Raw genomic sequence first — 16,336 nt, 5'->3', positions numbered from 1 at the left:
TCACACACAGAGTATGACTTCACACACAGGGTCTGACATCACACACAAGGTCTGACATCACACACAGAGTCTGACCTCACACACAGAGTCTGACCTCACACACAGAGTCTGACCTCACACACAGAGTCTGACCTCACACAAAGAGTATGACCCTCACACACAGAGTATGACCTCACACACAGAGTATGACTTCACACACAAGGTCTGACCTCACACACAGAGTATGACCTCACACACAGAGTATGACTTCCTTCACACACACAGAGTATGACCTAACACACAGAGTCTGACTTCACACACAGAGTCTGACCTCACACACAGAGTCTGACCTCACACACAGAGTTTGACTTCACACACAGAGTCTGACCTCACACACAGAGTCTGACTTCACACACAGAGTATGACCTCACACACAGAGTATGACCTCACACACAGAGTATGACCTCACACACAGAGTATGACCTCACACACAGAGTATGACCTCACACACAGAGTATGACCTCACACTCAGAGTCTGACCTCACACACAGAGTATGACCTCACACACAGAGTATGACTTCACATACAGGGTCTGACCTCACACACAGAGTATGAACTCACACACAGGGTCTGACCTCACACACAGAGTTTGACCTCACACTCAGAGTGGACTGTCTGTGAAAGTCAATACAATGTCCTAACAAGGATAGTAATAAAAACTAGTGTGTGTCTGTTCTTCTGTTTTGCTCTAAGGCCTAAAATTTGAGTGACAACAGTTGTTTTGTTACTGACTGTTTTATCAGCATCCTTTGTTACAAATAGTCCTCTCAAAATCAGATGTTTTTGTGTAGCTTACAAAGGTTGCTCACTTTTCCTTCACTCAAAACCAAACTTCTCATCAAGTCTTAATCCACAAATAGCTGACTGGTTCCCATTCTTGCCACAAACTGTCTTGTTATTTGCAGTTTGTTTTTCCTACAGTTAGTTTTTTCTGACAAGCTTGTGAGTCGATGTTGACATAAAAAAATGACTTTCTTTAACTGACCAGCTGGTGCATTGTTTCTTTATTTTGTTTGTGTGTTGTTATGAGTTAAATACACATACATGCTGATTGTCAGTGTTTAGATTCATTGCTGCAGCTGGTTATTATTGAAAACAAAAAATGCACGTTTAGTGGAAATGCCTCAAAGCTCGTCTAGAGCACTGAGTTGCATTTGTTACCTTTAACTGTGCTGTGTTTCTCCAACACCAGACATGTCTGCACTGATTTCCTTGAGGAAGAGAGCTCAGGGAGAGAAACCACTGGCGGGGGCCAAGATAGTGGGCTGCACCCATATAACTGCTCAGACAGCTGTATGTACTTCCACCCTGTTCCCTGCAGGTCCAGCTGGTGTTTGTCACATTTACTACTGCTGTCTTTTAATACATATTTCTGTCACGCTGCTCAGGTCTTGATTGAAACCCTGGTGGCTCTTGGGGCCCAGTGTCGCTGGACTGCCTGTAACATCTACTCCACTCAAAACGAGGTGGCAGCTGCTCTCGCTGAGATAGGTGAGGTTGCCTCCCCTCCAATGCCGGGTCACCTCTAAGACTTTCTGTCATCTTACTTTGTTTTTTAAAATGTAATCTCTTACAAAAGTCATAACAGTCTTGTAAAGAGAAACCAAGAATTGAGAGTTGTAAAAAGAAAAACATGACAATGTTAGATAGAATACAAAAAACCATGGAAGTAGATCAGTTTACATTAGTTAAAAGAGTACTGTATTTTAAAAAAGTTGCCCTATTTTTTGCTCTATAAGTCATAGTTTTTGCATAATTTGCATGCCCTGCGACTTATAGGCCAAAGTGTTTTTATATTTTTATGTTATTTATGTTTCCCATATTTATAAACAAATTTTTGGCTGAGATATGACCGTTTTAATTAATTCTGACTGAAAATATTGAATACTACCATTTTTCAGCCGCTCGATGGCACTCGAGTAGTATGGCACTCGAGTAGTATGGCATGCCGTTGTATCATGTAATAGGTAAAAGTGACTATTAATGATGGCAAGCCACTGTCGTCTGCCTGGAGCAACTGTCAAATCAGCTTCATTTTGCTGCGCTGCCCTGGCGAACTGCAGCTGATTTGACCACTGAAGTCCTTTTATTAAGTAAAAGTTCAACTAAGACACACCTTTACTATAAAGTCGAGCTAACAACTAATTGTTTTTAGGTGGTTATCTTGTTAAATTTTGAAGAAATGCACAGCGACTCGTTCCTCTGCACGTTCATGTTTCCGCATATCAGCTTTTGAAATACAGCTGATCTGACCATCAAAGTGCATTTATTAAGGAAAAGTTCAACTGAGACACACCTTTACTATAATTTCGAGCAAACAAATAATTGTTTTTAAGTGTTAATCTTGTTAAATTCTTGTTAAAGTCCTCCCGCGGCCACCATTTGGCAGCCAATCGATTTTTGGCACAACACCGGCCCACATTTCCTGATCGTCAGCGGTGACGCATAATAGATGCAACTTATACGGCGAAGCGATGCATTTATGAATTTTTCTACTTTATTTGACAAATATAGACTGATGAGACATATTGGGCAGTGCGACGGCAGAAAATACTGTATATTCATAAAGCAAATAACGCATAACTGTTGTTTTTGTATAGCTGTTTTTCATCTTAGATTTATTGCACAGAGGGAACCTAAAGGCGCATAATAAGAGTTATTCTTTTTGGAATATTGGTCTTTATAAAATGTCTACTTTCTACAAATAAAAAACCTTTTATAAGAACAGTCTAAGATCTGATAAATAGTGCATTTGGTAAAAAGTTCATTGGGTTTGTCTTAATTACTTCATTGAATAATAAACTTAAGGAACTCTAAGGTAACTTGAGATGTCTAAACACCATTTTCCCACCTGTGCTTTCACTCTGTAATGCATTCTGATGAGCTCATGATGTCTTTGCCCATCATGTGTTTTAATTCCTGCAGGCGTAGCTGTGTTTGCATGGAAGGGTGAATCAGAGGACGACTTCTGGTGGTGCATCGATCGCAGTGTCAACACTGAGGGCTGGCAAGCCAACATGGTATCATTTGGACTTAAAACATGTTAAAACATGTTAAAACATAAAACATGTTAGATGTCTCTTACATCAGCTCTTCAGTGCTGTGATTGATTTGTTTGTCATAGATCTTGGACGACGGGGGAGATTTAACTCACTGGGTGTACAAGAAGTATCCCAGTGTCTTCAAAAAAGTCCGGGGCATCGTAGAGGAGAGTGTCACTGGTGTTCACAGGTGAGGCGGGGCTTTAATTTTAAGAGTTACAGACGAAGAATAAAAGAAATGTCTTTAGATGTTTATTAGGTAAATTTTTTATGTGTCATTTGATGGCACTATTCTTGTTGCTGCTCTGTTTTAGACCGAGATGTATCTTTCTTTAGATTAATTTCTGTGAAGCTTCTTCCCAAGAATGTGTCTAGATCTCAATGAACCCAGTGTCTGATGACTGTATATTATGTCAACAGAAGCAGTATGTGATGTTTTATTAGTCACGTTAGTACTGGGACATGATGATAAAAGGACATGTGCCTGGTTTATCTTTGAGCTATTTGAGAAAAGAGACAGAGCTCTACTGCTTATTCAGCACAGAACATCCTCGATTAGCCAGACACTCTGTAAAGTTTAAGGTCATGCAGGACTTTTCTTCAACATGTATAATGTATGTCTGAACAAGGTTCTCTACATTTCCTCTCAGACTGTACCAGCTGTCAAAGGCTGGCAAGCTGTGTGTCCCTGCAATGAATGTGAATGACTCTGTTACCAAGCAGAAGTTTGACAATCTGTACTGCTGCCGTGAATCCATCCTGGACGGGTGAGCAGACTAAATCCTTGAGAACATTTATTTTTATTTATCTGTGCTATGTTTTCTTGTTTGTGGTGAAATCCTGTATTTGGAGCATAAAGATAATTCAAACTGATTGAGATCTTGTGTTTGTCCCTGCCAGCTTGAAGAGGACCACAGATATAATGTTTGGAGGAAAACAAGTGGTTGTGTGTGGTTATGGAGAGGTGACTCATTTCTAAGTTTATAAACGATGTACGTGAAATGAATGGATTTCTTTCGGGGAGGCAGACCTTTATATTGCTTGATTTTGTAAACTGTAGGTGGGGAAAGGCTGCTGCACTGCTCTTAAAGCCCTTGGAGCCATTGTGTGCATCACAGAGATCGACCCCATCTGTGCCCTGCAGGCATGGTGAGTCACTACACATGCAGCGCTACTGCATCACTAAATGTGCTGCACTATGTTTTGTATCTGTGTTGAGCATCTAATTAGCCGCGATGACAACACAGATGTTTTTATCCACACAGTATGGATGGATTCCGAGTGGTCAAGCTGAGCGAGGTCATCCGGCAGATGGACGTGGTCATAACTTGCACCGGTACTGTGCTCCATGCAGTGACACTTGCTACTTCTACTTTATTGGTTACAAAGTTTCCAGCATTCAAAAATGATTATAATTTATTTTATTCTTTAGTTTTGATTATTGAAGTCATCTCTGACTGTCTGTTAGCAAAGTTTCTCATGAACCACTGGTTTGATTTTAATTAAACCTTCAGCTAATCGCCATTAGCTCAAAGAAGAGTGGCTCTAACCCCGCCAGTTTTAGATATTGAGCTAAAGTTTGATGTTGTGGCTGATAGTCATCCCCAAAATGTTCTCAGAGAGCTAAAGCATCTCACATGGTGACCATCGTAGCACCATCAAACTGGTTGACCCACTATGTAAGGTGCTATTTATAAGACTGAGTTTGTTGTGGCTCCTCCGACTGATGAAGTCTTTTGGATGAAAGAAGAAACATTTCAATAAAAAGAAACCGTCCAGAGGTCCTGACAACTTTGTTGGAGGCATCTCACATGGTCTTGCTTAATGTTACACATAACATCATTTACATGGTTGGACCAAAATGGTTACAAGTCTGTTCCGCCTTATTATATGATTGGATTGTCAGAGTCTGGCATGAAACATGGTGGGTGATATGTATTCCTTCAAGGAATCTCAGGCTTTTAATAATCTATTTGGTTCTTTAAGCACTTGGAGTTACCTCTGAGTTTGACTGCTACACTGTATAAAACTGTAGTTAAGTTGAATCTATGTGCTGAATACATGCAACGACAGATGGTAAAACATATTTATATTTGGACTTACTGATTCTCTTTAGTCGGTCATGATTTTATTTTGTTCTTTTTTCATACAGGTAACAAGAATGTTGTTTCCAGAGAACAGCTTGATCGGATGAAGAATGGCTGCATTGTCTGCAACATGGGGCATTCCAATACTGAGATAGATGTGGTATGTTTTTGTCTGAGAAGTGAAGTTATATACAGGTGCTGGTCATAAAATTAGAATATCATGAAAAAGTTGATTTATTTCAGTAATTCCATTCAAAAAGTGAAACTTGTATATTATATTCATTCATTACACACAGACTGATATATTTCAAATGTTTATTTTTTTTAATGTTGATGATTATAACCGACAACTAATGAAAATCCCAAATTCAGTATCTCAGAAAATTGGAATATTGTGAAAAGGTTCAATATTGAAGACACCTGGTGCCACGCTCTAATCAGCCAATTAATTCAAAACACTTGCAAAGGCCTTTAAATGGTCTCTCAGTCTAGTTCTGCTACACAATTGTGGGGAAGACTGCTGACTTGACAGTTGTCCAAAAGATGAACACTGACACCTTGCACAAGGAGGGCAAGACGCAAAAGGTCATTGCTAAAGAGGCTGGCTGTTCACAGAGCTCTGTGTCCAAGCACATTAATAGAGAAGTGAAGGGAAGGAAATGATGTGGAAGAAAAAAGTGTACAAGCAATAGGGATACCTGCACCCTGGAGAGGATGGTGAAACACAACCCATTCCAAAATGTGTGGGAGATTCACAAAGAGTGGACTGCAGCTGGAGTCAGTGCTTCAAGAACCACCATGCACAGACATATGCAAGACATGGGTTTCAGCTGTCGCAGTCCTTGTGTCAAGCCACTCTTGAACAAGAGACAGTGTCAGAAGCATCTCTCCTGGACTAAAGACAAAAAGGAATGGACTGCTGCTGAGTGGTCCAAAGTTATGTTCTGTGATGAAAGTAAATTTTGCATTTCCTTTGGAAATCAAGGACCCAGAGTCTGGAAGAAGAGAGGAGAGACACAAAATCCATGTTGCTTGATGTCCAGTGTTAAATTTCCACAGTCAGTGGTGGTTTGTGGGACCATGTCATCTGCTGGTGTTGGTCCACTGTGTTTTCTGAGGTCCAAGGTCAACGCAGCCGTCTCCCAGGAAGTTTTAGACACTTCATGCTTCCTGCTGCTGACCAACTTTATGGAGATGCAGATTTCATTTTCCAACAGGACTTGGCACCTGCACACAGTGCCAAAGCTACCAGAATATGGTTTCAGAACCATGGTATCCCTGTTCTTAATTGGCCAGCAAACTCAACTGACCTTAACCCCATAGAAAATCTATGGAGTATTGTGAAGAGTAAGATGCTTGTTTTTGTCTTGTTTTTGTACTTTCTAATCATATTTAGTTCAGTAAATTCTACCAAAACGCCTCAATGTCTCAATCCTCATTTGAAATTTCTCTGGATTAAAGTTCTCATTTTAGAAATCCAGAGTGCTTGGTTGTTAAAGAGCTACTTCCTGAATCTCCCTCTATGCTTAAAAATGCAATACAAAATATGAATAGTGTGTTTTTTTTTACCCATCTTTCTTTAACTTTCAGTTGTGGTGCAATAACCATGCATACTGTATAAATTATCTAACAGCCAATAATACATGATGAGCTCAAACATATTTTGCATGATCTGTACTTGCTTTGTAAACCAGACCTTCAGCCATTTGCATGATGGTCATAAATTACATGTGAGGAGGAGGTTAATTAAAAGGTGCTCGGCTAAAACAAACCCTAACTAGCCAGCACTCGTTTAAATTGCTCTTTAATGGTTAACTGCAATCATCGTTGTGGAGCTGTGTCATTTGTTTAAGACTTGTTTCAACAAGATGTCCCAATTATGGACCGGATATTGAACAAAACCCCCTCACTGGGTCACTTGTTCCTCTTGTCTAGAATTTAAAGTAGGCTGGACGATCCTATTGTCATGCACACAATAAATGATAAAGATAAAAAGAACACATATCATGTTTATTTATAGAAATTTTGAACATGTTCCAGACCAATATGATTATTTTTAAAGACCTGTATGGTAAAGCCTACACTGTTTGCTTTGGCTGCCAAATGAAAAACCATGCCTTCCACACAGAGTCCGGTGTGTTGACCTTGTTTCTATGGTCCTGAGTGGTTCAACAAAAGGCAACTGCACTTGTTCCTCTTAATTCTTGAAGACATTTCACCTCTCATCCAAAAGGCTTCTTCAGTTCTAAAAGAGCGTTTGGGAGATTCAGACTTATACGTCAAATTTTCAAGACTCAAAAGAAGTCCAGTTTCCTTTTAGAATCGTCATCCTGGATGACTGAGAACTTACACCACCGTGTTGTTTCTGTGGTCCTCAAAACTTCATCCTGTTGAGCACCCGACTCCGACTCAAAACTCGAATAATTTTACTCTCAAGCATTTCCCCAGGCTCCACATGACTCAGAGAAATGTTGGTTTACTGTTCGACTTTTCAGAGCTGCTTCAGTGTCACACTGTTTAATGTAATTGATCAGTGTAGAAATGTTTGTAACTTTAGTCTTTTTTTGGGGGTGTTTATGTCTTTTTTATATCCACAGGCAAGTCTACGTAGCCCTGAACTGACCTGGGAGAGGGTCCGCTCTCAGGTGGACCACATCATCTGGCCAGATGGAAAGCGGGTTGTTCTACTGGCAGAGGTAAAGTTCTTGACATCACTACTATAAGTCCTCACAAAGTGTGATTAGTGAGTAGCACAAGGGACTTTATTCATAAAAATAAAAACGTGTGTTTGATTTGTGTACAGAATCCACAATGGGCTTTGTGTCTTTGTGTAATCTCAGGGTCGCCTCTTAAATTTGAGCTGTTCTACAGTGCCTACTTTTGTATTGTCTATCACCGCTACAACCCAGGTAGGAGGTTTTATCCTGCAGAAAGGTGTTTGTTTTCAGTCGTTTCTTGTGAATACAGTAGCCATCATGTGTTCTGTGTTGTCTGTAGGCCCTGGCCTTGATTGAGTTGTATAATGCTCCAGAAGGACGGTACAAACAAGATGTCTATCTTCTGCCCAAAAAAATGGGTAAGCTGTGCTTCTTTTACTTGTTTCTCACTGCTGCCACCTTTTGATCTTTAATAAAACGTACATCATACAGAGGAGTTTATATGCTCAGACAGTGTGACTTATGAGCTGTCTCTGCTTTTAGATGAGTATGTGGCCAGTTTGCACCTGCCAAACTTTGACGCTCACCTGACAGAGCTTTCTGACGAGCAGGCCAAGTACATGGGGCTCAACAAGAATGGCCCTTTCAAACCTAATTATTACAGGTTGGTATCACTCTGGTGTATGGCTTTTGCCATTTTTTTTAATTACCGTATTTTCCAGACTATAAGTAGCTCTTTTTTTCATAGTTTGGCCAGTCCTACGACGTATAGTCCAAAACGACATATATACATTTTTCCCCTAGTCATGACACAATTTTTGATTAATGCTTTAAATGTTCATTCATACTGACATGAACCGAACATGAATCGCTCCGGCTCTGTGGGAACGCTGCAGAGTCCGCGGCTCTGGCCTTGAACTCCACAGCATCCCCCCGCCTGCACCTCACCGCTTCCTGGGGCCGCAGACCACGTGCCTTGCTGCCCCCTTCCTCCCCGCTCCACGGCGGAGGAACGCTGCAGAGCCTGCGGCTCCAGATGTGAGCTCCACAGCGCTCTCCTGCCTGCACCTCACCGCCTCCTGGGGCCGTGGACCCCATGCCTCTCGGAGGGATGGGGCCACTGGCACGGTGCCAATTGGGTCGGACTGTTTTTAGTGCAACACGACCGCGCTGCCCAGGTGAAACGAAGCTGTTTTGACCACGAAAGTTCATTTATTAAGGAAAAGTTCAACTGAGACACATCTTTGCTATAATGTCGAGCAAACAAATAATTGTTTTTAAGTGTTAATCTTGTTTAATTTCGAAGAACTGCAACAACGAGTCCTCCCCTGCACGCTCCCGCAGTCACCAATCAATTTTTGTCAGCCAATCAGTTTTTGGCACGACACCGGCCCACGTTTCCCGGGGTCAGCGGTGACATATAATAAATGCGACTTCTACTCCGAAGCGACTTTTATATGTTTTTTCCTCTTCATGAGTCATATTTGACTGATGCAACCTTTACTCCGGAGCAACATATAGTGTGGAAAATACGATACTTACCAGCTTCTGTTTTGTAACCACACCAGATCTGTGTGATTACTTAAAACTCATCTTGTTCTTTGCAGGTATTAATGAGGATGTCTGATACTCAGCCAACACTTGTCCTGGGAAAAACAGAGATATCTATTTTATTTTCTAAAAACTGCTACAAAATGGAGGAATTATTTTACTTAAGCTGAATGTAACTTATTAAACAGCACCTCAGATGTAGTGTTAAATATTTCAGAGTAATACATATCTAGACAGCATATAATATATAATCAGCTAACATGATGTCTTGTCTTTACAAACAGCCTGCTTGCATGTGTTGATGTGTAATTAGTTTATGTTTCTTGATCACAGAGCTGTCAATTTATATGTTTACTCTATTTACGCACAGTGCCAAATGATGGCCGTATATATGAAACTAAAAATACCATTTATGTTTTGTTTGTCAGTGGCATTAATAATTTATGGGCACATTCCTTAAGCCAGATGTTAGGCTAAGCCAAAGGAAACTGTTAGGATGAACATTGTTTTAGGATTTTTTTTACAGTATATGCATGAAATAATCTCGTTAAATAGAATCTACCAGCAGGCTCTAAAAAAGTAACAAACGTATCCAAGAAAGATGGCACTAATTATCTGAACAGTATGACTGAATGTTGTTTATTGAAAACTGTTATAGACTAGTATTTTATTGTATTTCTAATTCTGGCTTGTGAAGCTTTAAATCAACACTGTCCGTAAAAGGACTGTGATTATTATGTTTGGGCACGTGCTGTGTTTAAGGCAACAGGTTTTGCACATTCCTCAAAAGAAATTTGGAAAACTCCATGCTCAATAATCCAGGTAGACAAACCTAACGAGGTTGAGTCAGATCGATTCTTCTTTGTTGAAACGTTTCGTCTTTTATCCAAAAAACCTTCAGTCTGAGGAGCTTCAAGCAAACAGTCATAAACAGCACCTTCTCATGGTGGATGAGACAAGAGCCATAGCAGCATTGTCCATTTGCTTCCTTAATGTCATACCAAGTTTCCATTTGCTCCCTCACATTCCACTTTAAGTCTTTGTCACTGAAGAGCCTTCTGAATGGATGATGCCTTTAAAGGCCATGGTATGAATGTGCCTTTTTGACCATGCTCTGCTTTGTCTTTCAAAACATTGGGACACTGGATAATGTTAAAAACGGTTTGATTGCACTTTAAAAAAGTGGATTAATTAAACTTTTATGTTAGTAACTTTTTATCAGCAACAGTATCAAGAACTAGAAATATATATATATAGTATTGAAAACTATAAATCAAGTGAGTAATATGAGTGAATTTGAGGAGCCGAGTCCGTCAGGGTAAAAATGGAAAGTTCTTCATGCCATAATAATGCCCATAGTAACTTTATTTTAACATTTGTAATCATCAGACTGTCCCAACTTGTTTTAAGACAAATCTGTACAACAATCATCGCTAACCTTAAATGAAGAAATGATTCCTTTTTGTAAAAGCACATTTATCTTTGGAGCATTTAATGTCTTCCTTTCACTGCTTCTCATCTTACCTTTTCTGTATGTATGTTTAAAACTAGACTGTGTCTGACATATCATTGTTTTGTCCTAACTTGATTCATCAGGATGACCTTAAGTAACATTTCATGTGATTAAATGACGTGTATGCTACTGTGTGTACAGTATAAAAATTAATGCATTAAATCAGCAATAAATTAAATCTTTATAACAGATAACTAATTATGTGTTTTTTAATGAAAGATAAAATAAAAAAAATGTGACTGTGTCTGCTGCATTACTTTCCTTCACAGTCAGATGAGTGTCAAACTACCAGTACTATCCCTCTTTAGAAAATTCATCAACTCGTGCTCCGGGGCAGCTTCATTTGTTTCTAATATTAACAGCTCGGTCATCTTGAAGGAGGAGGAGGAGGCTGGGAGGGTTCTGGAAACCAGACCGAAGCTATTTAAGCAATGGGCCTGAGTCGGTCCAGACACAAGTTTCAGAAGAAACAAAGACAGAAGGTGAAGCACAGGAACCCGCCAAGGGAATTCATTTGATCCATCCACGCAACAAAAAGGTCAAAATCAAAGGTCATCACTGAAAGTAGGTAGTCATTTTTTTAATTTAAGATTTTAGAAGGATGCTGTCAAAACAAATGAAAACAGTCAAACTTAAAAAAAGAAATCTGAAAGTCTACAATGATTATAAATTAATGTACTTTGTATTAGAGTAAATGTTTTGATTTTCTTCTATATTATATCCAAGTTAATGATAAGTCATAAACGTGTGTAGATTTCTCATCACAGCAATGGTTTTTGCTCATTTAATTTTCTCGCCACTTTGCTGCAAGGAAAATTTCCCCAAGGGGACAATAAAAGTGATGATGATGAGATATAATAAAAATTGTCTGAAGGGGAATTTTCACTCATCTCAAACCGTATATATTTTGGTTTTAGGCTCACTAATAAATAACTCAAATTATTTAGACACATTCATATGTGTTGACAACAACAGTCTAAAAATATTAAATAACCAAGAGTTACTTGGCAGTTCAAGTTTATCTGTTTTCTGAATTCAGACATTTCCAAACAAGCAAGATGTCATCAGTTAATGGTTTATCTGTTGGCATTGATCTGAACACCATCTTGTTGGTGTTTTCCAGCACAGAAAATTGGAAATCATCACCAATGATTATGGTAACGATTGCCAGCAATGTGGCCTTTATGGACAAAGACTCATCGGAGATGCTGCCGTGGTCCTGACCAACACAAACTTGGATGCCAAACGGCTCATTGGGAGAAAGTTTGATGATCAGATGGTCCAGTCTGACATAAAATTCTGGCCTTTCAAGGTGATAAATGACAATGGGAAGCCTAACGTCCAGGTGGAATATAAAGTACGAAAGGGAGACTAAGGGTACTGAGGAGATTTCTTCAGTGGTTCTGGTTAAAATGAGCGAGATTGCTGAGGCCTTTCTGGGACAGAATGTATTGAATGCAGCAGTGTCAGCTTATGTCAATGACTTGCAAAGAGTCACCAAGGATGCTGAAGTGACCTCAATGAACTCAGCAGCAGCCATTGCCTACGGCCTGGATAGGGGAAAAAGAGTGTGTAATGTGCTCATTTTTTATCTTGATGGAGAAAACTTGTCCGTCTCTGACCATTGAAGGTGGCATATTTGAAGGGAAAGCCACAGTAGGGGACACGTACCTTGTGTGTGTGGAGGGGGGTGTGGGGGCTTTGACAATCAAATGGTCAATCACTTTGTTGAATTTAAAAGGAAATGCAAAAAGGATACCTCCTAGAATAACAGAGCAGTGAGGAGACTGCGGACGGTCTGTGAGAGGACAAATAGTACCTTGTCCTCCAGCTCTCAGGCCAGCATCGAGATTGACTCTCTTTGAGGGTCTTGATTTCTACACCTCAGTCACATGAGCACGTTTTGAGGAGATCAACTTGGATATATTCAGAGGAACATTGGAGCTAGCTGAGAAGGCCCTGCAAGATCAGCATCTTGCAGGGCCTTCTTCTGGATAAGTTTAAGATCCATGAAAATTGAACTTCATGGATTTTTGAATCCATGCAGTTGAGTTCCATGAATCTTAAACTTGTCTGCTGGATAAGTTTAAGATCCATGAAACTGTTCTTGTTGGTGGTTCCACATGAATACCCCAGAACTTATTTAATGGTCAAATCTATACAAGAGCACCAACCCTGATGAAGCAGTAGCCTATGGCACCACAGTACAGACTTGTTATCCTAATGGGTGACACCCATGAGAACATCCAGGATTTGCTGCTGCTGCTGCTGCTGCTGCTGCTGTCCCCTATAGGGATTGAAACCACATGCAGACAAGTACTGTACAAGGCAGAGGACGACAGGCAGAGGGAGAAGGGTGCAGTGAAGAACTCTGGAGTCGTTTGCGTGCCACATGAGGCTTTGAAAGGAAACATTAGTGAAGAGGATAAAAAGATGATCATCGACAAGTGTACCAGACGATTTCTTGGCTGGACAACAATCAAGCTGAAAAGGATGAGAATGAGCATCAGCAAAACAAACTATAGAAGGTGTGCAAGCAAGGAGCAGGAAGCTGCAACGACCAGGCTGGAGGCAGCTCCCAGGGTCCCACTACTGAAGTGAACTAAAACCATGGACTGTAGTGTTGTATTTCAGTAGATAGATTAATTACTATAAAATCAGTCCCATCTCACTGTTTTCAGACATTTAATAAGCACAACAAAATATAAACAATTCTTATTTTTCATTTCATAGTACTTAACATACAGTACAGGCTTTATAAACATTTTTTTTTCCACACAATAAACTAAACGACTGAAGCAGAGCTACAACAACTAAAATAACTCATGGGCCAAACAGGCAGAGGAACAAAGAGGGAATAATGAGGATCAGTGAAAACCAGGAAATACACTGAAAATGACACATTGCAGGTGAGATGGTTATAAATCAGCATCAAGTGTGGAATGCCAAAGTGACAGAATTAAACAAGAGAGCATCACACATAATCAAATAGTGATGCCAACAATTTAAATAACATTAATGATCTTATAAGAAAATTTGGCAATGCCCTAAAATGTACGGTACAACAAAATGCATATGAAAATAAATAAAATGAAGGTTTGGCACAGTAAACTCACCTTTTGAACTTTTCAATCCAAGTGTCCGAGTGTAATTTCAGACTTGAATCCGACAATAGTTTTAAAAATCTCAACACACACTTTGCAGATATGTACTGTTTTTATAGATCATTGCAAGCCCAATCCACTTATTGGATTTGATTGATGAAGGTACACAAAGATGAAAATCTGTTTCAGGCACGAGTCAAATAGTTGCACTTGAGGAACCTTAAAGGCTTATATTTAGTTGAAGAGTCAGAAACAGAGACAATATTGACAGATAATTATTAATAGTGATAATGAACAGCAGAAATGAGTTCTGTAACATGTTGTTCACAGAATAATCCACTAGATGGAAACCTTATATTGTCTAATAGAGACCAGACAGCTACCTGTTGGATTAAACCAAACATTTGCCTTTTAATCAACATTACTATATTTACCACAAAGTGCCAACGGAATCTAAATGAAAAATGATCTTCAACTTGTAGTAATTAATTATAATTAAAGCAAGCTGTCGTGTTGTGAGGAATAGTTTTCAGCATCAACCAGTGTTTGAGTCAGGTCAGTGTTTTTCCATCATTTCTCAGTAATATCGTGCGCAGCGCAATGCAGCCACAAAACACAGCAAACATTGTTCTCATCTCTCCCCCTTCACCATCACTTCCATCCTCCCGGTCCAATTACAGACAGAACGCGTCGCCCTTCGGCACCCAAAGAGTTAACTCACCCAGCCTGTTGCCCAACCCGAACGAGTCGCCAGGGAAAGATCTGAAACACATCTGGCGCGCGAGCTGAGCGTCTTTTTACCCCCCTCTTCGAATATTAAACTGAGCTGCAGCAGGTTTTCTTTATGGGTGGAGAGGAGAAAAGTTGTCAGTGATAGTCGTGGACGTGTTGGGTAAGATCTGGAGGTGAAAGAAGGGTAGAGTTGTTCCTCATTATCCAACAGGCGCGTTCCGCCGCCGTGCGTAAAAGGCCGTCATTTGGACACGTTTTTGCGCATCTTGGACTAAAAGGACCAATATTTGGGTTCGTGGATAACAAATAGGTACAAAGTGTGGGTTAATCGTTGTGAGGGACGCGTCTGAGCCGAACCATCACTTGTGTTTGGAGGAGGTGGAGTTTTCTTACAGGTGGTTTGCACTTTTGTCGCTTTTTCCTCCCGCGGTCAGCGTCACCTCGTCCAAATGGGTCCCCATCAGGACCGGGCTCTGACATGACCCTGAACATCTCCTCTTCTTCGTGATCCTTTTCCACGAGCGGACACAAACAGCTGGGCGGAGGAGAGCCAACAGCCTCTAGATGATCAGCTCCGTGTGCGTTTCGACTTACCGAGGGCGCAAGTCTGGAAACAAACCTCCGTCCAAATCATGTCTGAAGGAGGAGATGGCCAGAGGCGAGGACTCGGACAAAATTATCATTAACGTCGGCGGCACGCGACATGAGACCTACAAGAGCACCCTGAGGACGCTGCCGGGGACGCGCCTGGCGTGGCTGGCCGAACCCGACTCGCAGGGCAGCACCGACTCGGACGCGGAGCCCCCGAGCGCCACCGAGTTCTTCTTCGACCGACACCCGGGCATCTTCGCCTACGTGCTGAACTACTACCGGACCGGCAAGCTGCACTGCCCGGCGGACGTGTGCGGGCCCCTGTTCGAGGAGGAGCTCGCCTTCTGGGGGATCGACGAGACGGACGTGGAGCCGTGCTGCTGGATGACCTACCGGCAGCACCGGGACGCAGAGGAGGCCCTGGAGATCTTCGAACCGCCGGACCCGGAGGACACTGACGACGACAAGGAGACACCGAGGCGGTTCGGCATCGAGGACTGCAGCGACAGGTCCAGGGGCTGCTGCGAAGTTTGCCGGCCCAAAGTCTGGGCCCTGTTCGACGACCCTTACTCATCCAAAGCAGCCAGGGTGAGTTTAGTTTCCAGTTCAAAGACAAATAAATAAAAGCATTGAAGTTAGGACTTGAATAAAAGAGCGCAGTGCGTCCACCTCAACAGGTGTCTGCAGTAGGTGCAGGTCCAAGAGCAGGAGCACGTTTTCCTGGATTGAACAGTTTGGAGGCATTTGAAGATAAAATCAGGCTGAAAAGGTTTCATCACGAGTTGAATTTGAACGAATGACCTTTGCTGAAAGTAGAAAAACAGCAGAAATGTATCTGGATAGAGAAGAAACTGCAGATATGAGCAGAATAAGCTGAAAAAGAGAGACTCAAAACAATGAAGGGGGAAAAAAAAACAGAAAAAGAAATTGAAATGAGCGAAATTACTAGATAGATAGATGATAGATAGATAGATGATAGATAGATAGATAGATAGATAGATAGATAGATAGATAGATAGAT

At 41.0% G+C, this 16,336-nt stretch overlaps 3 protein-coding genes across 4 annotated transcripts in view; all 3 read left to right on the top strand.

Moving 5' to 3' along the window:
- The window catches only part of ahcyl1 (adenosylhomocysteinase-like 1), a 21,935-nt gene extending 11,843 nt beyond the window's left edge, over window positions 1–10,092 (top strand). The window contains exons 4-17 of the mRNA XM_037684896.1: window positions 1,232–1,332; window positions 1,428–1,530; window positions 2,965–3,059; window positions 3,164–3,270; window positions 3,731–3,847; window positions 3,981–4,044; window positions 4,141–4,229; window positions 4,346–4,416; window positions 5,233–5,327; window positions 7,765–7,863; window positions 8,008–8,076; window positions 8,165–8,243; window positions 8,368–8,488; window positions 9,432–10,092. Coding sequence (XP_037540824.1) covers window positions 1,232–1,332; window positions 1,428–1,530; window positions 2,965–3,059; window positions 3,164–3,270; window positions 3,731–3,847; window positions 3,981–4,044; window positions 4,141–4,229; window positions 4,346–4,416; window positions 5,233–5,327; window positions 7,765–7,863; window positions 8,008–8,076; window positions 8,165–8,243; window positions 8,368–8,488; window positions 9,432–9,438 — 1,217 coding nt within the window. The 3' untranslated portion in view covers window positions 9,439–10,092. The remainder of the gene's footprint in view (window positions 1–1,231; window positions 1,333–1,427; window positions 1,531–2,964; window positions 3,060–3,163; window positions 3,271–3,730; window positions 3,848–3,980; window positions 4,045–4,140; window positions 4,230–4,345; window positions 4,417–5,232; window positions 5,328–7,764; window positions 7,864–8,007; window positions 8,077–8,164; window positions 8,244–8,367; window positions 8,489–9,431) is intronic.
- A 1,854-nt stretch (window positions 10,093–11,946) lies between these two features.
- Window positions 11,947–13,413, top strand: hspa1b (heat shock protein family A (Hsp70) member 1B). The gene is given in 7 exon segments (XM_037684495.1): window positions 11,947–11,989; window positions 11,992–12,242; window positions 12,244–12,503; window positions 12,505–12,574; window positions 12,577–12,620; window positions 13,279–13,337; window positions 13,340–13,413. Coding segments are annotated over 7 exon segments (801 nt in total).
- Window positions 13,414–15,288: 1,875 nt separating this feature from the next.
- kcnc4 (potassium voltage-gated channel, Shaw-related subfamily, member 4) overlaps window positions 15,289–16,336 on the top strand; it is a 25,975-nt gene continuing 24,927 nt past the window's right edge. For both annotated transcript variants that reach the window (XM_037684213.1, XM_037684212.1), the window contains exon 1: window positions 15,289–15,903. In XM_037684213.1, the coding sequence (XP_037540141.1) occupies window positions 15,289–15,903 (615 nt within the window). The remainder of the gene's footprint in view (window positions 15,904–16,336) is intronic.

The sequence above is a fragment of the Nematolebias whitei genome, chromosome 11, assembly GCF_014905685.2.
Source record: "Nematolebias whitei isolate Nwh7 chromosome 11, NemWhi1, whole genome shotgun sequence".
Taxonomy (NCBI): Eukaryota; Metazoa; Chordata; class Actinopteri; order Cyprinodontiformes; family Rivulidae; genus Nematolebias; species Nematolebias whitei.
Note: the sequence above shows the minus strand (reverse complement) of the source record. Positions and strands in the feature narration are given on the sequence as shown.